We start from the raw sequence: 27,329 nt of genomic DNA on the forward strand, positions 1-27,329 counted from the left end.
CATATCCTGTATTATGTCTGCAGTCTCTGACCAACTCCAGTATTATGTATGCAGTCCCTGACCATATCCTGTATTATGTCTATAATATCTGACCAGCTCTTGTATCATGTCCGCTGTCTCTGATCAACTCTTGTGTCATGGCCGCAGTCTCTGACCATCTCTTGTGTCAAGGCCGCAGTCTCTGACCATCTCTTGTGTCAAGGCCGCAGTCTCTGACCATCTCTTGTGTCATGGCCGCAGTCTTTGACCATCTCTTGTGTCATGGCCGCAGTCTTTGACCATCTCTTGTGTCATGGCCGCAGTCTTTGACCATCTCTTGTGTCATGGCCGCAGTCTTTGACCATCTCTTGTGTCATGGCCGCAGTCTTTGACCATCTCTTGTGTCATGGCCGCAGTCTTTGACCATCTCTTGTGTCATGGCCGCAGTCTCTGACCATCTCTTGTGTCATGGCCGCAGTCTCTGACCATCTCTTGTATCATGGCCGCAGTCTTTGACCATCTCTTGTATCATGGCCGCAGTCTTTGACCATCTCTTGTATCATGGCCGCAGTCTTTGACCATCTCTTGTGTCATGGCCGCAGTCTTTGACCATCTCTTGTGTCATGGCCGCAGTCTTTGACCATCTCTTGTGTCATGTCTGCAGTCCCTGACCATCTCCTGTATTATGCCTGTGGTCTCTGACGAACTCCAGTATTATATATGCAGTCTCTGACCATATCCTGTATTATGTCTACAATATCTGACCATCTCTTGTATCATGTCCGCTGTCTCTGATCTCTTGTATCATGTCTGCTGTCTCTGATCATCTCTTTTGTGTCATGGCCGCATTCTCTAACCATCTCGTGTCATGGCCGCATTCTCTGACCATCTCTTGTGTCATGGCCGCAGTCTCTGACCATCTCTTGTGTCATGGCTGCAGTCTCTGACCATCTCTTGTGTCATGGCCGCAGTCTTTGACCATCTCTTGTGTCATGTCTGCAGTCTCTGACCATCTCGTGTCATGTCTGCAGTCTCTGACCATCTCTTGTATCATGTGTACAATATCTTACCATCTCTTGTATCATGTCTGCAGTCTCTGATCATTTCCTGTGTCATGTCCACAGTCTCTGACCATCTGTTGTGTCATTCTCATAGTCTTTGACTATATCCTGTTGTGTGTCTACTGTCTTTGATAGTGAATATTCACTGAATTTTATGTGCAATCCTTTGGTGATGTCAGGGGCTGCAATTAAAGGCCCCCCATATCAAGAAAATTGATCCCCAATGTAATGTATCCTTGCCATATCTTTAAGCTGACCTTGCATACATTATAAATGTTAAATGGAATGCCTCTAAGATATTTGCTTAAACTGCATAAACCCAGAATTACTAACCTTTTAGTACAAGTAAGATTTCCCATCCCCTTCAGTAGCTTGGTTAACTTTGTACACGCTACACATCCTTTATGTCCTCTCTAGACTATGGTACCCAAAACTATACTTCATATTCCGAATTCAAACTTACTAATAATAGTAATTGATATAAGGGCAGCACTTTACCTGCATCTATTTACCAAGATCTTATGAGACTGTTGCTTGGAATAAACTAAAGGATAAGTTCACCTTTAGTAATATGTTACACCCATATTCAGGGTGTAACATGTTACTAAAGCATCTGCTGGCACTGTGACTTAATCACCCATTGTGACATTGGAAATGGGATCTTCTCCCCGCACCCACTGTCACAATTCAAAAATAGCATGGCTGTGGTGTCATTCACAGAGTTTGTAAATGAATGAACTACGCGTACTGCCTGCCACAGTGGCAGACAGCTTGTTGCCCCCAATAAACTGTGAGGGCTCTGGTGAGATCTATTGTAGCTTATTGATCTTCCTGGACTTTAGTAACAGTCTTCCTATACAAGGCGCGGGCAGACAGCTGTACTGACAGTCTGCAGGAGCTGGACATTGCACCCATGATTTGCCGATCTCCCGGCTCCTAAGAAAAAAAATAAAATAAGCTACAATAGATCTCATCAGAGCCCTCACAGTTTATTGTAATAAAAAAAAAAAAAGATCTGTCCAGTTTTACTGTTCACTGGTATTCCCAAGTCCCCGAGTCCTTTACATCTGTTTCCCCACTGTACAGTTGCAAGAAAAAGTATGTGAACCCCTTGGGGTTACGTGGAGTTTTGCATGAATTGGGCATAAAATGTGCTCTGAACGTCAACAGGATATAGTCAAAGACTATGAGAATGACACAACAGATGGTCAGAGACTGTGGACATGACACAGGAAATGATCAGAGACTGCAGACATGATACAAGAGATGGTAAGATATTGTACACATGATACAAGAGATGGTCAGAGAAAGCAGACATAATACAGGAGATGGTCAGAGACTGCAGACATAATACAGGAGATGGTCAGAGACTGCAGCCATGACACAAGAGATGGTCAGAGACTGCGGCCATGACACAAGAGATGGTCAAAGACTGCGGCCATGACACAAGAGATGGTCAGAGACTGCGGCCATGACACAAGAGAAGGTCAGAGACTGCAGCCATGACACAAGAGATGTTCAGAGACTGTGGCCATGACACAAGAGATGGTCAGAGAATGCGGCCATGACACAAGAGATGGTTAGAGAATGCGGCCATGACACAAGAGATGGTTAGAGAATGCGGCCATGACACAAAAGAGATTATCAGAGACAGCAGACATGATACAAGAGATGGTCAGATATTGTAGACATAATACAGGATATGGTCAGAGACTGCAGACATAATACAGGATATGGTCAGAGACTGCATATATAATACTGCAGTTGGTCAGAGACCACAGACATAATACAGAAGATGGTCAGGGACTGCAGACATGACACAAGAGATGGTCAAAGACTGCGGCCATGACACAAGAGATGGTCAAAGACTGCGGCCATGATACAAGAGATGGTCAAAGACTGCGGCCATGATACAAGAGATGGTCAGAGACTGCTGCCATGACACGAGATGGTCAGAGACTGCGGCCATGACACAAGAGATGGTCAAAGACTGCGGCCATGACACAAGAGATGGTCAAAGACTGCGGCCATGACACAAGAGATGGTCAAAGACTGCGGCCATGACACAAGAGATGGTTAGAGATTGCGGCCATGACACAAGAGATGGTCAGAGACTGCGGCCATGACACAAGAGATGGTTAGAGACTGCGGCCTTGACACAAGAGATGGTCAGGGACTGCATACATAATACTGGAGTTGGTCAGAGACTGCAGACATAATACAGGATATGGTCAGAGACTGTGGACATAATACAGGAGATGATCAGAGATTGCAAACAAGAGATGGTCAGATATTGTAGACATGATACAAGAGATGGCCAGAGTGTGGACAAGATACAAGACATGGTCAGAGACTGCAGACATCATACAAGAGATGGTCAGATATTGTAGATATGATACAAGAGATGGCCAGAGACTGTGGACAAGGTACAAGACATGGTCAGAGACTGCAGACATGATACACAAGATGGTCAAAAACTGCAGACATGCTGAATGAGACTGTCAAAGTCTCTGAACATGCTATAAGAGTTGCTAGAGATAGGCTTCAGGAGACAATCACTACTGTAAAAGGGCAACAGGGAAACACATTGAAATCTGCAGGGGCCCCGTGACTGGGCACCAGGGACATATTATCTGCTATGAAGGGAATACCACCAGTATAGGAAAGGTTTCTTTATGATAAGATCAGTTAAGCTATGAAATGTCCAAAAACAGCAGGGAAATTAATAACTGCCTATTTACTTCTTTACAAAGCAAGGAGCAACTCCTGCTGGTTTATGGGCACAATAACGGATATTTTTCTCCTGAGAGCAAAAAATATTCTTACAGTGGCCTTGGTATCTTTGGTTTATTTATCTCTGAAATAAAATTATTGTGATTTGGGTGAAGCTGAAATTCATCAATATCAGTTTTTTCCCCAATTTCTTACCTATTTTAGGTTACTGCAGGAGCCAAAGCAACTTCACACCTACACAACCCAGACCTACAGTATGCAGTGAAGCCCTCTATATTTTTAGGTGCATAGGAATGTTGTGTTACATGTTAATGTATAGGAAATAAATAGTCCAGGGCTTGACAAATTCCAGGTGCCAAGTCACCATGGAGACTAGAAATTGCATCCTGGTGCCTGGGGTTTTGTCAGCCCATTTACTGTTCCGCACCCGCCACCCCAAGTACAGAGTGTGCTGTGAACTCACTGAGCATCAGGCTGTCTGTCACTCCTTGACTGCGCTCCTGGTGTCCCGAGCTGCCCGCTCTGCTTCCTTTTTATGGCAGGTGGCAGCGGATGGGCGAGACATCAGGGTCACTTGACCGGTGGTGGAGCGAGGTTCAGTCAAACAGAGAAAGGCTGCATCTTGCATCACTGAGCCAGGATCGGAGCTTAGTTGGTCGGTAGTGGTGAAGAGGAGGAAAGGAGCTATCATGGCCTGCCCATTGAATGTGTAGCTGCTACATTGCTGCTGCACAATTCCTATATCTGTGAGCTGAGCTGACGTTTTTGGGCTCTATGCTGGAGGGGATGTCTGTTTTCTGGAGGGGATGGCTCTTTGCTTGATTGGGCTGTCTCTTTGCTATATGGGGCTGGCTCTTTGCTGGATTGAGCTGGCTCTTTGCTGAATCTATGGAGATGTCCCTGCTGAATTGGGCTGTCTTTTTGCAATATGGAAATGTCTCTGCTGGATTGCAATGTCTCTTTGCTGGGATGGAATGTCTCTTTGATGAATATATGGGGCTGTCAATTTGCAGTAAAATTCCTATTGCTCATTGCCCCGAACATGCAATTCCGGGCACCCTACTCCTAACATTTTTAGCTGGCTCCTAGATTCAAAGCAAAATTGTCAAGCCCTGAAATTATTTATAACATTACATATTTTACATGAAGCCAAAAAGGGACACTGTAAACAACTAAACACTATAACTTATATTAGAGTTTCAGGTAAAACAAATGAAGATGAATGCACAGAATTATGTAATTACCATTATCGCTGTGGAGGTTTCTTCATTTTGCCTTTCTGGTTCTGCTGACCTAGGTACCAGGGTACACTGTTGCAGGGATCTTTTGACAGCCCAGACTGCACTGCCTGGCTCTGATGTCCTAATGGACCGGGCAGTCTGAGACAGTTGATTCTTGTCATACACAATCATCTGAAGGATTCCTCCCTGCTTTACTGCAATCTAAATACAGGAAAAATATTTAGCACATCATGTATGGCTTAATAAAGTATATAGTATATATAGTATAATGTAGGTCATCAATAAAAAAAAATCTGCACAGATCATGAAATATAACCAATATAAAATTAATATTCTGGCCAATGAAATTAGCATTGAAAAATGCAGCTTTAGTTGCGTTTTTAAACACCGCTTTTGCCCTGTCAAGATAAAGGAGTTCAGAAGAGCCTAGTGTGCATGAGGCTTGAGAATGAAGATCTGCCTGAACAATACAGATAGGGTTAAGTATAGCAAACATGGCTGCCCAGCCCCCTCAAATAAAGAATAACCTAGATTTTTTTCTTTGCTAGAGGGTCCAGAACAGAAAATCTAAACAAACTAAGCTGCAAATTTTCAGTTATGCTAGGTCAGTCAGAACATGTAACAAATATAAAGTAGATGTTATCCCAATTTAGCTGCAAAAGTGGGAATACACTTTAAGACTCACCCCACCAACACCCTAACCCTTAAAGTATAACTAAAAGGCAAAACTGTTTTTTTTAAGTTTTGGATAGCGTGGAGATGGATTAGAACACCTGTCAGGTTTTTATTGCTGTCTGTGATTCACCCTATTTGTCCTGTTTACTATTATCACCGAGAGTGAAAAGTAAAAAAAAATGTTGTCAGGTGGCCCTAATGACAACCAGGGATTCCCTCACCAAACGTAATCCCTAGCACCAAATTAAACTGCAACAGTATATGTCCCCTACCTAATGCCTAAAGCATTGTGACAAATACATCCCATATATGAACTAAACAGTAACAGCCCCTGCGCTCCAATGATCATCTTATTACAAAAATATTACGTGCACAATTAAATAAAAAAATTTATGCAAACATAGCAGTATTCTAATTTGCATACCTTTAAAGCTTCTTCATATTCATCTGTAATAAAAACAAAACCTTGTCTTAGTAAATGGGTTTATTAATTTTAAATCACACATAATAAATCAGATACCTACTGGTTCATTTTATAGCTGTAATTTATAGCTGTAATGTAATGAAAGTTTTCCTTTAACCACTTGCCTACCGGGCACTTTCAGTCAGGTCCATAAATATTGGGACATCGACACAATTCTAACATTTTTGGCTCTATACACCACCACAATGGATTTCAAATCAAACGAACAAGATGTGATTTAACTGCAGACTGTCAGCTTTAATTTGAGGGTATTTACATCCAAATCAGGTGAACGGTGTAGGAATTACAACAGTTTGCATATGTGCCTCCCACTTCTTAAGGGACCAAAAGTAATGGGACAATTGGCTTCTCAGCTGTTCCATGGCCAGGTGTGTGTTATTCCCTCATTATCCAAATTATAATGAGCAGATAAAAGGTCCAGAGTTCATTTCAAGTGTGCTATTTGCATTTGGAATTTGTTGCTGTCAACTCTCAAGATGAGATCCAAAGAGCTGTCACCATCAGTGAAGCAAGCCATCATTAGGCTGAAAAAACAAAAACAAACCCATCAGAGAGATAGCAAAAACATTAGGCGTGGCCAAAACAACTGTTTGGAACATCCTTAAAAAGAAGGAATGCACCGGTGAGCTCAACAACACCAAAAGACCTGGAAGAACACGGAAAACAACTGTGGTGGATGACCGAAGAATTCTTTCCCTGGTGAAGAAAACACCCTTCACAACAGTTGGTCAATTCAAGAACACTCTCCAGGAGGTAGGTGTATGTGTGTCAAAGTCAACAATCAAGAGAAGACTTCACCAGTGTGAATACAGAGGGTTCACCACAAGATGTAAGCCATTGGTGAGCCTCAAAAACAGGAAGGCCAGATTAGAGTTTGCCAAACGACATCTAAAAAAGCCTTCACACTTCTGGAACAACATCCTATGGACAGATGAGACCAAGATCAACTTGTACCAGAGTGATGGGAAGAGAAGAGTATGGAGAAGGAAAGGAACTGTTCATGATCCTAAGCATACCACCTCATCAGTGAAGCATGGTGGTGGTAGTGTCATGGCGTGGGCATGTATGGCTGCCAATGGAACTGGTTCTCTTGTATTTATTGATGATGTGACTGCTGACAAAAGCAGCAGGATGAATTCTGAAGTGTTTCAGCAATATTATCTGCTCATATTCAGCCAAATGCTTCAGAACTCATTGGACGCAGCTTCACAGTGCAGATGGACAATGACCCAAAGCATACTGCAAAAGCAACCAAAGAGTTTTTAAGGGAAAGAAGTGGAATGTTATGCAATGGCCAAGTCAATCACCTGACCTGAATCCGATTGAGCATGCATTCACTTGCTGAAGACAAAACTGAAGGGAAAATGCCCCAAGAACAAGCAGGAACTGAAGACAGTTGCAGTAGAGGCCTGGCAGAGCATCACCAGGGATGAAACCCAGCGTCTGGTGATGTCTATGCGTTCCAGACTTCAGGCTGTAATTGACTGCAAAGGATTTGCAACCAAGTATTAAAAAGTAAAAGTCTGATTTATGATTATTATTCTGTCCCATTACTTTTGGTCCCTTAACAAGTAGGAGGCACATATGCAAACTGTTGTAATTCCTACACCGTTCACCTGATTTGGATGTATATACCCTCAAATTAAAGCGGACAGTCTGCAGTTAAAGCACATTTTGTTCGTTTCATTTCAAATCCATTGTGGTGGTGTATAGAGCCAAAAATGTTAGAATTGTGTCGATGTCCCAATATTTATGGACCTGACTGTATACCCCCTTCTTTACCAGGCCAATTTTCAGCTTACAGCGCTGTTGCACTTTGAATGACAATTGCGCGTTCATGCAAGATTGTACCCATATGAAATTTTTATCATTTTTTTCTCACAAATAGAGCTTTCTTTTGGTGGTATATAATAGCGTTTTACTTTTTGCGCTATAAACAAAAAAACTGCAAAAAATTAAAAAAAAATAAGTTTCTTTGTTTCTATTATAAAATTTTTCAAACTGGTAATTTTTCTTCTTCACTGATGTGCGTTGATGAGGCAGCACTGATGGGCACTGATAGGCGGAACTGATGGGCACTGATAGGCAGCACTGAAAGGCAACACTAATGAGGTGGCACTGATGATGGGTACTGATAGGTGGCACTGACTGGCATCGCTGCTGGGCACTGACTGGCGGCACTGCTAGGTATTGACTGGCACAACCGCTGGGCACTGACTGGTGGCACTGACTGGCAGCACTGCTGGGCACTGGTGGGCACAGGTGGGTGGCACTGCTGGGCACAGGTAGGTGGCACTGCTGGGCACAGGTGGGTACACTGCTGGGTGGCACTGCTGGGCACCGATCATCAGGGCACTGATCATCAGTGCCCTGATGATCGGTGCCGATCCCTGCTCTGACAACTGCCGGTTCTCGGCAGTACTTTCCTCGCGCTCTGACAGCGCAAGGAAAGTGCAGCCGAGAACTGGCAATTGCATTTCCCGGTGATCAGCGTGTCATTGGACACGGCTGATCACGTGGTAATAGGCCGCTGTGATTGGCCTTTTACCACATCACGTGATCAGCTGTGTCCGTAGGACACAGCGATCACAGAGATCGCCGGGGGCGCGCAGGAGAGTGCGTTCTGGGAGGACGTCATATGACGCCCTCCCAGAACTGGCCGGCCGCAGTGTAGCTGTCATTCAGCTATCTGTGGTTGGCAAGTAGTCAATTGGGTTCTATTTAAAGCGGAGCTTCACTCTCTCAGTCAACATGGACTATTTTTAATCCTTGTGCTGCTAGCATTCCTTTATAGATAAGAAGGTATATTATATTTACTTGGTTTAAAGGTATATTAAGAAGGTATATTATATTTACTTGCCTGAGCTAAAGGCAGATGGATTCCAGGAAGTAAATGCCACATGAATAATCTGCCCTTTCTCAAGATGGTCACTTCCAGAAATATCAGAGGGTTAAAATTAATTTTCAAAATTAATTTTCAGAAACACAAAGCATGGAGACATGGATGGATGGGCGAGTTTGCGTTGAACATGAACAATTAAATAGCATTTTTGGTTTGTGGTGATCACATGCAGTGCAGTTCCACTTTAAAGAAAACCTGTAAGTACCGAATTATGTGAGCTTCCATTGCCAGCTTAATTGTCATATGCACTGGCTCTGCTACAAATACTTAGCAAGTCAGTGACCCAGGACATGCATGAAATCAGTTAAGACAGTAAAGTCTATACCTCTGTCCTCCATACTTGTTTGAAGTCACTCACTAGTCAGGGTGACACCTCTGACACCTGTACATTTTTAAAGCAGTCAGCATGGTAGTTTCCTAATTTCAATCCTCATGTTTTCTAAGCTCTTATTTTCTTATTCCATGTTTTACGAACAGTGGGGAAAACAATTATTTGATCCCCTGCAAGTGTTGTATGTTTGCCCACTTACAAAGAAATGAAGCGTCTATACGTTTTATCATAGGTGTATTTTGAATGATAGAGACAGAATATCAACCAAAAATTCAGAAAAAACACAATAAAAATGTTATTGAGTTTCAGTTCAGTGAGTAATATAAGTATTTGATCCCCTACCAACCAACAATAATTCTGTCTCCCACAGACTGGCTATGTGCTCATGTGATTCACAGATTAGTCCTGTCAATTTAACCGCTTACTGTCCACTCTATAGCAGAAGTAAACAAAACCATTCTCTCCCCTGTCAGCTCCTGCACACTGCATTGCACAGCCATGCAAGGCAGTGTGCTTACAGTGAAGCACAAACACAGTCCAGTATGCAAAACAGCACACAGTTAGCGCTTTGATCGCCCCACATGTTAACTTCTTCCTGCCCAGTGACATTAGTACAGTGTCAGTGCTTTTTATTAACACTGATCACTGTATTGGTGTCATTGGGGATGTCAGTGACACCAAGTCAGTTCCCCCCCAGTGTCAGAATGCCCACCGGAGTCCCGCAGCCTCGCTATAAGTCGCTGATTGCCGTCATTACCAATAAAAAATACATTTAAAAAAAAAACAAAAAAACAGTATATACACTATATACACCGCCATTTGTAAACGCTATACATTTCACATAAACCAATTAATTTACATGTAGCAGATTACATTTTGGCTTAAATTTATGGTGAAATTTGATTTTTTAAAGGACATGTTTAATAGCAAAAAGCCAAAAATATTGTTTCTTTTCTCAAAATTGTCAGTCTTTTTTTTAATAGCGTAAAAAAAATAAAAAAAAACACACAAGAGATCAAATACCACCAAAAGAAAGCTCTATTCGTGGGTAAAAAAGGACATACATTTCATTTGGGTGCAGCATGCATGACTGCGCTATTGTCAGTTAAAGTAAAGCAGCGCAGTAACGCAAAAAATGGCCTGGTCAGGAAGGGGGTAAATCCTCAGGAGGGCAAGTGGTTAAGAAGGTGCTCCTAACGACAACTCGTTATGTGTATAAAAGACAGATGTCGACAGAATTTCTTTCTTTCATTCAAACCTCACCACCATGGGCAAGAACAAACAGCTGTCAAAGGACGTCAGGGACAAAACTGTAGACCTGCACAAGGCTAGAATGAGCTACAAGACCATCAGCAAGAAGCTTGGTGAGGAGACAACTGTTGGAGCAATTATTTGCAAATGGAAGAAATACAAAATAACCATAAATCGCCCTTGGTCTGGAGCTCCACTCAAAATTTCACTTCATGGGGTAAGGATGTTCATGAGAAAAGTGAGGGATCAGCCCAGAATCACATGGGAGGAGTTTGTAAATGATCTCAAGGCAGTTGAGACCACAGTCACCAAACAAACCATTGGTAACACAAAACGCTGCCATGGACTAAAATCCTGCAGAGCTCGCAAGGTCCCCCTCCTCAAGAAGGCACATTGTGTCTGAAGTTTACCAATGAACATCTAAATGATTCAGAGAAGGATTGGGAGAAAGTGCTTTCCTCAGATGAGACCAAAATTGAGCTCTTTGACATTAACTCGACTCACCGTGTTTGTTGAAAGAAAAATGCTGGCTATAAACACCATCCCTACAGTCAAGCACGGGAGGTGGAGACATTATGCTTTGGGGCTGTATCTCTGCTAAGAGGTACAGGCAGACTCTGCTAAGAGGTACAGGCAGACTATACTGCATTGAGGGCCGATGGACGGGGGCATGTATTGTAAAATCTTGGATGAGAACCTTCTTCCCTCAGCTAGAACACTAAAGATAGGTCGTGAATGGGTCTTCCAGCATGTCAATGACCCAAAACATAATGCCAAGGCAACAAAGGAGTGGCTCAAGAAGAAGCACATTAAAGTCATGGAGTGGCCTAGCCAGTCTCCAGACCTTAATCCTATAGAAAATTTAGGGAGGGAGCTGAAACTTCAAGTTGCCAAGCAACAGCCAAGAAACCTTAAGGATTTAGAGAAGATCTGTAAAGAAGAGTGGACCAAAATCCCTCCTGAGATGTGTGCAAAACCTGCTAACCAACTACAAGAAACGTCTTACCTCTGTGCTTGCCAATAAGGGTTTCTCCACCAAGTACTAAGTCATGTTTTGCTTGGGGATTAAATACTTATTTTACTCCCTGAACTGCAACTCCATTTAGAACATTTGTATTGTGTTTTTTCTAGATCTTCGGTTGATATTCTGTCTCTACCAGTTAAAATACACCTATGATTAAATTCTAGACCCTTCATTTCTTTGCAAGTGGTCAAACTTACAAAATCTTCAGGGGATCAAATAACTATTTTCCACACTGTATGTAATTTTTGTGTTTAATTACATTCAGCATCTTACAGCTCTGGTGTAGACCAGCTGGCAGATCTTCAACGGGAAATTGAACAACTCTGCTATTCAGCTTTACTTGCTCCTTATGAGCAGACAGCAACCTGGACGATGTTTCTAGTCTAATTTGTACGAATTACGAGGGTCGTTCAAGTCAAACCGGGACTTTAATTTCCAGGTATAAAAAGGATGCTAGCGTGGCGGTGCTACATGCAGTAGTAAGTGGCAAGTGTGCCCTATTACTGATAGGTGGCGAACATGTTGCAGGCCAGTCTAGAGACCGTTAATCAAGATGGCAGATAACTATGTTAGTGCTTGCATAGAACAGAATGCGATGATGATGCCTGGAAGGAGCCTGACCATGGCTTGGAGCGGGAGCTTGATGTGAGGGCTCCCAGCTCCCAAGCACCTCCAGTGCCCTGCCGAGAAGGGGAGAGATGTGCGGGAAGCCCTGGAAAGACTAGCTGGGGAGAGGGGGGGCCTGCCTGGTGGGGAGTGTGGACCAAGGACCTCCGGGAGTGGCGGTCATCACGGCGGGTCTTCCTGTGTTCTCGGCCCGACGCTGTGTGTGCCCCGGAGCTCTGGGAGGCAGAGGAGCCGGCCGGCATTTCTTGGAGCAAGGGAGACGCCGGCTCTCTTCCTCCTTTACACAGTACCGTGGTAGCTGGAGACATGCGTAACGGGCTGGGTGAACTCCCCCCCTGCAATCCACTCGTTATGTGAGGGGAATGTTGAGTGCAATGTTCCCCAGAAGAGAGTACCTGGAGCCGCCTCACCCCCCTCACTTGGAGTAAAGGAAGAGATGTCCTAAAGTGCAGGAAAGTCTCTCAGAGAAGTTCAGTCTCTATAGAAACCAGAGATCTCACATGGGGGAGAAGTATTCCTGTTTCGAGTGCGTGAAATGTTTTTCAAGTAAGTCCAGCCTGCATATATATCAGAGACCTCACATGAGGAAGATGCTATATCCCTGGTCTAAGTGCAGGAAATGTTTTCTCAGACAAAACTAGACTTTACATATATCAGAGATCTAACACAGATTAAAAGCCACATGTCTGTCCTGAGTGCGGGAATTACTTTTCAGTGAAGCTTAGTCTTCACACACACATCAGAGATCTTACATGGAGGAGAAGTTGCATACCTGTCCGGAGTGCGGGAAATGTTTTTTATGTAAGTCCTATTTTTATATATACCAGTGATGGCACAGGAGGGAGCAGCCATGCCCTTGTTCGGAGTGCGGGAGATGTTTTTCACAGAAGTCCAGCCTGCATGTATGTCAGAGATCTCACATGAGGAGGATACTATATCCCTGTTCTAAGTGCGGGAAAAGTTTTTTCAGATAAGTCTAGACTTTACATATATCAGATCTTACACAGGTGAAAAGCCATATGTCTGTCCTGAGTGTGGGTAATACTTTTCAGTGAAGTCCAGTCTTCACATACATTAGAGATCTTACATGGAGGAGAAGTTGTATACCTGTTCGGAGTGCAGGAAATGTTTTTCAGAGAAGCCCCTTTCTTCATATGTGACAGAGATGTCATACGGGGGAAAAGCTGTATTGGGGATAAGAGGGTGAGTGAGAGCGGCAAAAATACTGAGATTAATATATTGCATGGGAACTGAACTGTATGTATTGAACTTTATGTTTAAACTGAGGAGGGGTTTACCCAGGGGGGTCTTAGAGGAAAATCAGAAGGAGGACAATGTAAAACAGATAAAGACCTAGAAGAAGAGGACCCGGGTAGATGAGTTCGGGAGTGGGGGGAGAGAAAAAAGGAAGAAAAGAACGGAGAGGGGGATACCCATGGAAGACAACAAATTTTGATATCAAATCAAAAATAGACCCACCCCCCCCCACCAAAACCAGAACTGCGGAAAATTGAAATAGTCCCTGACAGCATGAAAAACAAAGTATCAAAGGGAGGAGGGCCTAAGGCTTCCCAAACAGGGTCAATTAAAAAATGTATACCCTCACAGGAGAAACAGACTCCAGAGAGACAACAGGGAATAAGTGTAAGAGATGAGAGGGAAAACGGCGGGGAATATTTCAGACTATCCCTGGGAATAGCTAACAGTAGTCAACATATGGAAGAAGAAGTGGATATGGAGAAAGTTGAAGAACAAGAGGAGAGCTCACAGATGACTACTAAGCCAGAAATAGCAGAAATGTTTAAAAGACTTGAAAGTTCCCTAAAACAGGAACTGGCGAAATTACACAAAGACCTGGGGCAAATATTATCAAGGGGGGAGGAGACGGAAGAAAAACTAGATAAACATGGCCAAATTATACAGAAATTAAAAAAACGGGCGATGGAAATGAGAAAAGAACAAAGAAATATGTTATATAAATTGGAAGACCAGGAGAATAGGGATAGGAGATGCAATCTAAGGATAAGAGGCTTTCCAGAGATCTCCCAAGGAGAAGATTTGACGGGAATAATAACGAGAATGCTGAATACTATAATGGATAGAATGATAACATAGCCTCTCAAAATGGAGGGAGTATATAGAATAGGAAAATACATACAAGAAGATAGAAAGGAAAAGTCAAGAGATGTAATAGTGCAATTCCATAATTTTCAGGATAAAGAAGAGCTTTGGAAGAAGATAAAAGGAAGAGCAATAATAAAATATGGAGAAATAAATATACAGATCTTTGCTGATTTAGCAGCAGAAACATTAATAAGAAGGAGAACTTTGAAACTGTTACTGGAACAGATGAGAAAACAGAATGTTCGATATAGCTGGGGGTTTCCAGCGTGTTTGATCGGATGGAGAAATGGACGTTCAGCAAGACTGAGATTCCTCGAAGATCTGAGAGAGTTTTGTGAGAGACTTGATATACAGAAAATAAATATCCCTGGTTAGGAGGAAGAAGAAAGAGAAATGCGGGCTATGGAAAATGAGGGGAGGCAGGTAGCTCTAAGGATAAACAGTAGAAATAGTAGGAGAGTAGGAATAGAAAGAGGAATAAGATGGGAGGGAGGGGGTTCTCTCCCCCTTTTTTTCATCTCTCTTTCTCTCCCTCCATTTCTGCCTCTCTCTTATTTTCTTTGAAGTTTACTAGAGTATGGCAGGACATGGAGGATGAGACACGCTTATTGGGGAAAAGTTCATAGTCAGAGTTTCACCTTAAAAGCTGAATCAAAGGTGTTGTTAGGACTACAAATGATTCATAGGCAAAATATAAGCCTAAAGGGAGGTGGAGGGAGGTGGGGGGAGGGGAGGGAGAGGAGTGGGAGGGGTGGAGGGACGGGGGTGGGGGGGGGGGTGAGTGGGAGGAGGGTATGGGAAGAGGATAGGTAGTTTAAGACTCTGCAAAATAGTGGGAAAAACATCAGTCTGGAGAAATCCTAGAGATCAAAGGGGAAGATGTGGAGGAAAGAGGAAGAGAGAAGAGATGGGGAAGTTAGAGGTGTGTAGAGGAGAAGAATGGAAGAGATTCACTTTGTGACTTATGTTAAAAACTTAAATAGCCCTGGGAAGAGATTTGGGATTTTTAAAGAAATTCAACATAGATTTTCTTCAGTGTTTTTTTTTTTTTTTTTTTTTTTTTTTTTTTACAGGAGACACATTTGGTGCAAGAATCAAATGTGAAATTAAATTCCAGATATTATCCAATGTGGTTTTATGCAGATTCCCCAATTAAACGTGCCAAGGGAGTGGCAATAGGTTTTGAGAAAAATATAAGGTTTAAACTGGAAGACAGATTGGTAGATCCGGAAGAGAGATTTCTGTTTCTGAAGGGAAAATTACAGGAAATAGACTGTACATTAGCAAATATTTATTGCCCGAATAAGAAACCGGAGGTATTCCTAAAAAATACTCTGAGGAAGTTAATGGATTGCAAAAAAGGCAATTTAATTGTGGAAGGTGATTTCAATCTCTGCATGGATCCCCAGATGGATATGACGTCCCCTGTGCAGAGAGATGGTAGTAGCTTTCTGAAATCCTTGAAAAAAATGATATACCAATGTCAACGTGTAGATATATGGAGAATTAAGCACATGAAGGACAGAGACTATACGTTTTTTTTCTCATGCACATGAGATGTATTCAAGAATGGATTATATATGGCTAGATCATCGATTTAAATTCTGGTCAAAGTAAATATAGAAGTGATGGCAATATCGGACAATGCCCCTGTCACAATACAATTATTATGGGGAAATGAGCAGATCGGGGGGAAATTATGGAGGTTAAATGAGACACTTCTCCAGGATTCAGAGGTGGATCAAAGAATTAAAAAAGAAATAGAGCAATTTTTTGAGGAAAATGATTCTGGGGAAGTGTCCGTAGCAACAGTGTGGGAGACTCATAAGGCCTATATTAGAGGAATCCTGATAGCGATTGGAGCAAAAAAGAACAGGGAAAGAAGAGAAAAAATAAACACGCTTCTTAGTGAACTCTGTGAGTTAGAGCAGATACATAAACATAAAGTAACAAAAGAGATTATGTAGAGGGTAATAAATAAAATAATTAAATACATTTCTGGAAGAAGATAAGAGAAGAGTGTTCAATAAAATGGTAAGTGAGAGATACAGATGGGGAGATAGAACAGGAAAGTACTTAATAAGGGCTCAGAGAAAAAAAAAAAATCTAGGAACTATATAGAGAAAATAAGAGACCACAAAGGAGAATTAATGTATTCAACTAAAGATATAGCTAAAGTGTTTAAAGAATATTATAATAAGTTATATAATATTATCCCCCACAGCTCCATAAGTAAAGATGAAGTAGGAAAAAAGACAGACATACTTAAAAAAGGCAGGATTACCAAAATTAAGTGAGGAGCAATTAAAATCCCTAGAATCAGCAATAACGCAGGAGGAAATACACTTAGCATTAAAGAATACTATAGCTGGGAAAAGTCCAGGACCTGATGGATACACAGCAAGATATTATAAAAAATATAAAGAATTAATAGTACCTAAAATGAGGATATATATGAATGCATTGAGAGGAGAGATGGAAATGAGGGAATCCCTACAAGCCCATGTCGGAATGGATACACATAGACCAAGTAGGCTTTGTCCCAGGGAGAGAGGGTAGAGATAACAGACTGAAATCTCTGTTTCTCATACAAAAAAGTAGGAAAGAGAAAATTACTGCGGTGGTACTCTCTATCGATGCTGAAAAGGAATTTGATAGAGTAGATTGGGGATATATGTTGGATACATTGGAAGTATTGGGGATGGGACCTAGAATGAGAGAGTGGATAAGGAAATTATATAGTCAACCCTCTGCAGCAATCATGGTTAATGGGGAATTGTCAGAGTATTTTGGGATGCAGAATGGAACTAGACAGGGATGCCCTTTGTCTCCATTGCTATATGTTTTATCATTGGAATCTCTTTTGGCTACAATAAGAAATATAGATATAAAAGGAATTTGGATAGGAGATACGGAGCATAAGGTGACTGCTTATGCAGATTACATGCTGTTCTATGTGGGAAACCCAAGGATAACATTGCCAAATTTAATGAAATCACTGAAAAAATATGGGGAGATGTCAAATTTAAAAATTAACCCAACAAAAACAGAAATGTTAAACATAAATCTACCAAATAGAGAGAAAAATAGGTTACAGGAGGGATTTCCCTTTGGAGAGAAAAAGAATTGAAATACCTAGGAATAAAACTAACTGTATCCACCAAGAACTTGTATAAATTGAATTATATCCCATTGTTAAATGAGATCAGGGATGAAATAAGGAAATTAGGAGGGGGAACCCCGTCATGGATAGGTCGTATAAATTTGATAAAAATGGTGATTGTTCCAAAAATATTATATAAATTTAAAATGATACCAATTAAACTACCAGAAGTATACTTTAGATCAATTAAAAAAAATGTAAAGATTTATTTGGAGGAATAAAAAACCGAGATTAAGCCAGGACATTTTATGTAGAAATAAAGAGAAAGGAGGATTGGGAGTCCCAGGTTTAAAAAGATATTATAACTCGGTAATAATGGAGAGAATTTTTGAATGGACATATAATGCAGAGGGAAAAGCTGGGTTAAAATAGAAAATATACTAAGTAATACTAAATTAAGTGGAATTGTATGGTTACCTCCATAATACAGAGGATTAGCAGACAGTACAAGTTTGTTCACATTTAATGTTTCAAGAGTTTGGGATGTTTTACAAAAACAGATGGGAGGGGAATTTAATTCATTGTTAATGCCCTTAAAGTCCACAGAGTTTTCCCCCCCATGTAAAGAACGTATCACAGGGAAGTGGATTAAGAAGGAAGATGCACAATTAAGGGATATAATGGTGGGGGAGGAAATAGGATCACTTAAGGAATTGGAAAAAAAAAGAGGTTTTTAGGAGAATGGATGAGTGTCATTATTTTCAGTTGAAACACTACATAGGAAAGCTTCCAAAACCTTTAAGATAAGAGAGGACTGAAATCCTTTTGAGCACTTGCTAGGTACACGGGTAGATGGGAAACACGGAACCTCTAAAATATATAAGATACTCACTGAAATAAACACAGATATAAGTCCTCCATATATAGAAAAATGGGAAAGAGAAATAGGAGTTATAATAGATGAGGAAAAACAGAGGAAAATGTATAGAATAATCCACGGAAATATAAATATGCAGGAGGTAGAAATGAATTATAAGCGTTTGGCAAGATGGTATATCACACAGTGTGGCACATAGATTGAGTGGAGATAATTCACCTTTATTTTGGAGTGGATGTGGAGGTAGAGGCACAATGTATCACATATGGTGGTAGTGTTCTAAAATACAAGAGTATTGGGGGAAAATAGTAAGCTTGATTCAGAAAATTACAGAGGTTGATATTCTAGTAGACCCAGAGATTTGCCTTTTTCATAGTACTAAGCTTTCAATTAAAAAATACAAAGAATCTGGTTTATTGTACTATTTGAATGCAGCAAAGGGACTGATACCCAAGTATTGGAGGAGACAGGAGGTGCCGAAAATAAAAGACTGGGTGGATAGGGTGGATCAAATATGTAAATTGGAGGAACTTTATCATTTGAATGAAGATAAGATGGAGAGTCAACATACAGGATGGAACAAATGGGAGGAATTAAAAAAGTCAAGGCTAGCCTTAGAGGTTATGGGGGATTAACCTAGAATATTATGGAAACATATTTTGTTCTTTTATAGGGATTACAATCTCCAGAAATGAACAGGAAAATGTAGAGCAGAAGGGGACAGGGATTGGATGGGGGGGGGGGGGTGGTGGTAAATAGGTAGAGGGAAGGGATAAAACGATAAATGTTTTGATAATAAGCTAAGGTTTTAATGAGTATGTTTGTATAACTTGTTTATCTGAAAAATGTATAAATATTTAAATTTTTAAAAAAAGAATGCGATGATGAAGTTTCTTGTGAACAAAGGCATAAAACTTGCTGATATCTACAAAAGACTTCAAGCACAGTGCAGTGATGAGACGCTCAACCACGGTAAGACATTTGAATGGTGTAAACGTTTCAAAGATGGCCATACGTCTGTCAGTGACTATCCCGGTCCACAGCAATCATTCCTGTGAATATTCAGCGCATGGAACATCTGATCCTGTATAATCAAGGCATAACCTTTTGTGAAATTGCACAAGAGACAAATATTTCTGTGGGAACGGTGAACACAATGATGATGAAGTGAAGCAAGCTGTCCTAGTATGGTTCAGGCGTACTGACAAATCTTTCTATGCCGAAGCTTTCCAGGCATTACATAAATGCTGGGATAAGTGTATAAATGTAGCAGGGGAGTACGTCAAAAAATAAAAGCAGTTTCCACTCCTTGAAATGTGTTCTTTATTATATAAACTCAAAAGTCCTGGTTTGTCCTGAAAGTCCCTTGTATATGATAAGAACAATAACAAGCAGACTGCAGAAGCAGGCAAGTCTCACCAAAATTATTAAAAATCAAATCAAATCCTTGTCCTGACAGGTGTTTTCCCAATACAGGGGCCAATGAACTACATATAGTATTTGTTGATTTCTGTTTACCTTCCTCAAACCAGAGTGCTGCCAAAATACTATCTGGATCAAACAGGTTGCACAGAAAGACTCTTGGAGTATCACATTTTATAAATATAGAGCTACACTCCGGGCAGATATAAAAAGACAAATAATGCAGCTCTGGTATATACCTCATGTAATCCACTGTACAGCAGAGCTCAGACTGTGAGATTGGTGAACAGCAAAAGGAGTCCAAAAGTTGTGCTGCCAAGGAACATGCCAATAATTGTATAGAGTAGAGAGACAGGGAAACAAGCTGCTTCTCCTTTCACTGGCCAGTCACATGGGCAAGACCTGTAAGTGTTGCTTTTACAATAGCAAAGAAAAATCAGGCTCCCCTCCCAAGCCAGACAATGCTGAGAAATGCTCAGAAACAGAGACAGAAAACCGCTTCCATATACAGTATGTAATTCATTTGTGTATTTAGCAATTTGCCTGGAGTTTAAGCTTTACCTAAAGACATGCCTCCAAACTTTTGAACTTCAGAATGAGCCACACTTGAGGGAGGAAGTGACCTGCGGCGTGCGTAGCGTGCGGTGGCAAAAATGGGTGTGGCCAAATGCTTAACAGTGGGAGGGGCCCAAGGGGCATGGTTAAACAAAACCTGGGCTTCCTTGTACCTATAAAATACTCTTTGATTGCTGTGCTACAAGCAAGAGTCTCACGGACACAAACCCCAGCACATTCATTAAAAAAAAAAGAATAAAAAGCTTCCATTACAAATCGGTTTGCACAAACTGTGGAAGAGTGTGTTACACAAAGTGTGGAAGGATTCAGGAATGCATTATGCACAGAGTGCAGGATTCAGGAGTGCGTTTCATGCACGCTCTCTCTCTTTGCGGCTGCAAGCCCTCCTGGCGTGCCCACTAATCCCTGGCTGTTTACACTACTGCAGGTCCTGCTCGGCTGGAAGTTAGCATATAAAGAATAGAGTATTGCTAGACAAAGCCCCTGTACACTGTGACCTTGGGACAAAGCTGAAAATGCAGGAAAGTCCCGCCCAATCCTAAGCCTAAAGACTGCGTCGCACCAGCTTATGCACTATAAAAAAATATCCACTCCTTCAGTACAAAAATATTTTAAATTAAAAGACAAAATTATAAACCAAAGTACAAGATAATGCAAAAATTGATGTCTAGGTTCATACTAACCCACCCTTAAATATACATAACACCAACAAGTTCCAAATACCAGTTAAAGTGTATGTAAATCCTAACAAGGAACGTTTCTAATTGAGTCCATTTTGGTCTGTCTAAAACCTTTTGATCATGCCTGAAATATTGTGAGCGGATAATCTTCTGTGCTTTCTGCCTGTGCTGACTATTACAAATGACAATGATCTCAGCTATCTCAGGACAACAGAACCACACCCATGGAGAATAGGAGAGGGGGGCTGCCATAGTCCTATCCCATTTCTGTTGTCCTAATACAGGAGGGTGAGTTAGTGCCAAAAGAGCGCTGGAAGTGTGTTCTTGGCAGAACCACCAGGTGAAAAGGAAAAAAGCTTGAAGAAAACTAATGCAGCCACTGCATCTAAGGACTGGCAAGCCGCAATATATTATATTATTGCTTCTGAGTTTAGATAGCTTAAAAAAAATCCCACATAACAGTCAAAGTGCCAGTCTCATGATGATCAACAGCAGACTGCCTTCTGAAGGAGAACTCTGCCTTCTGCTATGACCCAGGTCATATAAACCAAGCATATGAAGTACAGTCAAAACAATATACTGTACATAACTAAAGTCACTAAATAATTGCAGTGGGATTTCATATCCTTTATAACAATATTGTAGTGTATTTTAACTGCTTGGGAGATCAAGTAAAATTAGAACTATAACCCCCATCAATGGCAGCTATGAAACACTGACAGGTATGATTTTAATGACAAAAGAAACCCTATTGGTCTCTTCTGTCATAAAAATTTCCACCTGCCTGACAGCATTAAGGTACAATGAGCCACGCATGCACAGCCCAGCGTACATTTGCAGCACCCCTCTGTACTGTACTCCCGTATGTGGTATTAACGTCATTGCGGGCCATCCAATCAAACAGCTGAACAATCTGAATTTGAAAGACTGGGAGTAGATGGAGGCATTCAGGATCAGTGGGAGCACTGACAGTGAAGTGTTGAAAGGGTACTTCTCCTACAATGTGCTAATATGCTGTGCATACCAGCACATTATGTCTAACAGCTCCTGGGGGACTTATGTTAAGAAAATAAGCTGCAGAGTTTAATTCTGCTTTAAAAAGGTAATTAAACTAATGCATACAAGTACACCTCATATTGATGGAAAAAAGTAATTGGCTAATAATGAGATTGGAGATGAGACATGATACAGAAAGCTCTGTGCATATGATAGCTTTGCTACTCCCAGTCTGATAGTATCAGGTGTAGCTGTACATCTAATCCCGATAACGAATATCAACAAAAAAACCTATTCCCTACTAATCGCACTTAGGTGTCCCAATGAATGGATCTCCACAGTTGAGATGATGCCCTCTTTCAGCGTTAATCCCAAAAACGAGGAAGTGCAAAAACTAGCACAATTAGTCTCTTTACTAAAATGCAATAACCAAATAAAAGAAATACCCTCACATGCTCCAATGTGCACTCGTATGCTCAAGCAAATAAGCGTGCCTTAACAGCCTCAAGACATACTCCAGACATGGTCTGGCTGGAGCCTGTACTTCTGGTTTTAAGAAACACGGTGTTTCCACAGCAACCCGCTACTCCTCTCCAGTAAGCTAGAACAGTTGCTGTCTGTTCCTCCATTAGCTGTGCGTGTTTAGCTGGCAGACGCTGCGAGTGCATGTAGCTCCTTTCTCCAGACTATCAGCTTACCAGTGAGATCAGTACAAGCCAGGGAATTAACACCTCTTCAGGCTCCAGCCAGATCACCTGTGGAGTAGCTCTTGAGGCTGTTATGGGCACAATTATTTGAATGAGCATGTGAGTGTACTATTTTTATTTAGTTATTGCATTTCAAAAAAGAGAATTTTTGTGCGTCCCCTGTTTTTGTTTTGCTTGATATGGGATATTAGATCTCATGGCAATTATGTTGGGACTTATTTATAAGAAGAAATATCAGCGAGCGCTTAGCTAACAGAAAAGCGGCTATGCACTAAAAGAAGACCATAAAACCTTCAAAGTGACTAGTATAAGATAGTGCAGCGCTAAAAAACTATATTAATGTAATAAAATCAATAAGCTAATATAAATAATCAATGGAATGTATGGGTCAAATGGAAACCATAAATAATCATCATAGTACTATTCTTAAATAATGAAATATTAGAATAAAAGTCAATAAATAAATTCAAATTCAAGGATCATGTGTAGGTCCCAAGGTGACACGGTTATTCCCGGTGGTGTATCAGTCATCAAAAAAATGGTGGGCGGCAACAAGTAGATAAAATGCGAACTCACAAGATGCGCAAGGGAAATGTGCAATGTATTTAATCAAACGGAGGTCTGCTCGGAATCCCTCTTAAAGGTGGTACAGCTTAGGATAGGTGGATAACGTCAGGGTGGTTTTACATCCGGGGGTTCACTTTAAGGACGTATATACAGCCTCTTCATAAACCAGGGATGGTCGCCGGGGAAAGCTCGGGGGATTAAAAAGCTCACCGAAGAGCCATAAGGGGAATGCCCATAGTGTAGTAGTTAAAGATTAATTTTATTAATAATCATAAGAAATACAAAATGGCGGGCACTATCCTTCCAGAGCAACACAATGCAGAGTAATTCAGCAGCAAAAAAATGCAGAGTAAAGCAGCAGCAAAAAGTGCCGCTATGAGCACTGACCAGCTGGTATGATGTGGGGGCCGCCGCACCTCTGTGATCTGGCGGCATGACATCAAAGGCGTGCAGGCTCCTCCAAGACACGTTTCATACAAACGTACTTCCTCAGTTGTGGTATGCCTTCGCAGCCTGATGTCTACTGTCTCAATAAAAAAAACTGATTTGGCGGACCGCAATTAGAGGGCGCCATTTTGCCGGAAACCAACGTACTGCGCATGCGCGAACTCGCGGGCGCCATTTTCCGTTGGTCCAGCAGGTAATATAGAAAGTTCTGAATGTAGAGCTGGTAAATGCGCATGAGCATGAGCCATTTTACCATAGCCCTGGACGGATGAGGTTACGCAGTACCTAAATGCGAGTTGTAATACTCGCAAATACTAAAGAAGTTTAAATGTAATTTAAAATTAACAATGCATGGGAAACATTGTGAATGCCAAGTGAAGGCAAAATATACAGTGAATTGGGAATAAATGAGAAAAAAACTGCAAATAAGAAAAACACAAAGGGAAAGAAAACTGCCTGCACTCGTCAGCAATGTGGGCACAGGTAAACATTTCTATAAATGCAGCTTATGCATATGATGCATAGTCAGAGATGTACCTCAGTAATAATCTTAATCAATGCAAAATTATCATACGACAAAAAAATCCCTATAAAAAACAAAGATAAATATGAAATCTAAAACACATAAGTCAATGATCAACTTTAAGAACAAAGTAAATAAACACGTTATAAAAAAATACTAAATTACTCTGGAGGTTACATAACATAAGTAAAAACATTAAATAATGTAGAAATAAAAAAATAAAAAAATTAATTAAAAAAATTATTTTAAAATTATATATATCCATAAAATAGTATGGCAAAAATAGAATCAGATAACCCAAAAAACATTTGTGGATTAAAATGCACTAACTAAAAAAATAAAATAAATGAACCCAATGTACGTAATAGAACTGAAGCCAACATATATAAAATGTGAAATAAAATAGACAAAAATGTAGAATAAAATAATATATAATCAGATCAGATGGACATCAAAGTTAAAAAAGGTGAAAAAACTTTCAACTGTTATCTATAAAACAGTGGATGTCCACATCCACATTGTGGCCTGCTGGGGTTAGGGTCTTCATATTATATATCCACATTGTTTCGTTTTGTGCGACCAATCTTTTTTTATTTGATCCTCACCAGTTGTTCTCTGCGACCTCTATACCCAAAAACATCAGAGATGAAGGGTCTCTCCCATGGTGGTATCGATAGTGTTTAGATAGTGAGTGATCTCTGAACTCTCTTTTAATGTTGTATACATGTTCCCGGAAACGGTCCCTTAATCTCCTCGTGGTGCGGACTACGCATTGTTTATGGCACGGGCACTCGAGCAGATATAACAGTGTAACGGCTATTGCATGTAATAAAGCTGGAAATGTCATAAGTTTTCCCCGTGGTTGTGGACTTGAAAGACTGAATTTTCTTAAGGGGAAACTTACTCTGTTGACATAATACACATTTCCGGCATGGATAAAAACCTTTCATGGAATTGAAGAACACAGGTTTGAGAAGGGGATCCACTATGTTGGGTGAAATTTTATTCCTTAGCCTCCTTGATTATTTCCGATTTTTTGTGCTGAAAGCGGTACCATGGAAATATGTAGTTTTTTATTGTAGGCTGTAATTTTTAGTAATAACTCACTGAAATCTGTCCGAACAAGAGTCTAGTAAACATTCCGGATATGATAAAACTTGAAACACGAAATCATAAATTATAATTAAATAAATAATCATAAAAAATAATAATATAATAATAATATATTTAATTCAATAATATAATCAAACCAAAAACACTGAAATTTGAAAAACAGAGGCAAATTCGCACATCGCTGAGCAAAGTCACAAAATCGATTTCAGTGTCTGATGACGAATTTCCCCACAAATCATCACTCAATTCTGCAAGTGGTTCTGATTTACTATCGCTGTTCTCTAGCTGGTCTAAAACTGCTTTTGACATAAAGGGACGCTTTTTGGACGCCATGGACTTTTCTAAGTTTCCAGGCAGAAAGCACAGTCAAAATGCAGGCAGGGCACAGGACAAAGCAGTAGGGACAAAATATATGTGAAATGCATTGAAACAGCAATGTTTTACTTAAAACAACAGAGTGCAGCGCTTAGCAAGGTAAAAGAGTCAATAAGATAATAATCAAGTATCCACAATGATTCACTGTAGAAATACGAATTCCCACGGCCGCCACTCTGTCAAATAACAGAAATGCGCACTCACCAGAAACGCATGGGTTATGCGCATGTGTGATCATGCATCACAGGCAATGGATACATCAGAGGTTTAGGCAGCCAGGCATCTCCCTCACGGTGGGTCATCACAGACTCTTTAGTCAGGTCCAGGGGTCCCCTAAGGTCAGCCAGGTGCTCCATGCAAAAAACCTCCTCTCAGGGTGGCAAAGTGCTTTCTCTGTGGGAATGATAGCTCTAAGCAGGAGCCCCAGAAAACAGATGCCAGAGATAGTGTAGTATGTTCAAAAGGTACATTTTTATTTATAAAAGCAGCAGGGCAGTATGCATATTATACATCATGTAAAAACATAAATATGCAGCAGTACTGACCCCAGTAATGATGGCAGCCGGGCCTCCTCGTGGCTCCGGCGGTGGAATGACGTCACGCTCTGCACAGCTCCTCCTTAGGCCTTTCGTGCTACAGGCACATCATCAGAGGGGAGACTGTACAGAAGCGTGACCGACGTCAGTGCCAAAAGTAGGGAAATCGGCACATGCGCAGTTAGCCGCGGCCATTTTCCCAAGGAAAGCGAGTACTGCGCATGCGCGAGCACGGCAGCACCATTTTGCCGTGGATCTGCGATCTAGCACATAACAAGGAGGAGACAGAGAAGTCTCATTACACAGATTCCCAGTACCGATTGATGACTATGCCACAGACCCCAGGGGATTTATTGCAAACACTATATCCCTAAATGAAGTGATACTGCAAAATATATAGCAATAACCGTGCGCATAATAATCTATGGGGTACAAAGATCCCCTCAGTGAATGGCATATAATTATAATAACGGACCACGGCAAGATGAAAAATGCAAATTCATAAATGTCACAAGATTAAGTCATAAAAAGATTTGAATAAAAGCACACAAAAAAAATAAAACATTAAAACTTGGCAGTGAATAACATATCTGGTATTATACTGCCAGACCATATCAAGGTGAGTATAATAAATATATGTCCCAAAAATACATGATAAATAAGTACAGAGCAAAAAAGGATAAAAAGAGGTAAAAAAACAGAAAAGCTCTAAAACCAATCCATTAAGATTTATAAATTGTCATGATCCTTCCTCTACCCGTCTCCTGTATTGGGAGGTAAAAACGGGGCAGGAGGAAACATCTAATAATACTGGGACTGGTAAGTAATAATCAGTCGGGGTGGATAAATGGTCAAATATAAGATCATAAAAATGTCATACACATGGAGAAAATACCCCACGTGCTAGGAATAAGAAAACACGCTAAGAATACAACCCAATATAGAATATAAAAATACTCAATAATACACATCAGA

The 27,329-nt window shown here is 40.9% G+C and overlaps 1 protein-coding gene across 1 annotated transcript in view; it reads right to left on the reverse strand.

Annotated features, from left to right (window-relative positions):
* The window catches only part of NBR1 (NBR1 autophagy cargo receptor), a 254,021-nt gene that overhangs the window by 138,541 nt on the left and 88,151 nt on the right, over nucleotides 1-27,329 (reverse strand). The window contains exons 5-6 of the mRNA XM_089690227.1: nucleotides 6,114-6,136; nucleotides 5,018-5,215 (exon numbers count right to left, since the gene is read on the reverse strand). Of these exons, the coding sequence (XP_089546353.1) occupies nucleotides 5,018-5,215; nucleotides 6,114-6,136 (221 nt within the window). The remainder of the gene's footprint in view (nucleotides 1-5,017; nucleotides 5,216-6,113; nucleotides 6,137-27,329) is intronic.

This window comes from Staurois parvus, unplaced genomic scaffold, assembly GCF_062004578.1.
Source record: "Staurois parvus isolate SC_StPar_1 unplaced genomic scaffold, SC_StPar_1.0 ptg000524l, whole genome shotgun sequence".
Classification (NCBI taxonomy): Eukaryota; Metazoa; Chordata; class Amphibia; order Anura; family Ranidae; genus Staurois; species Staurois parvus.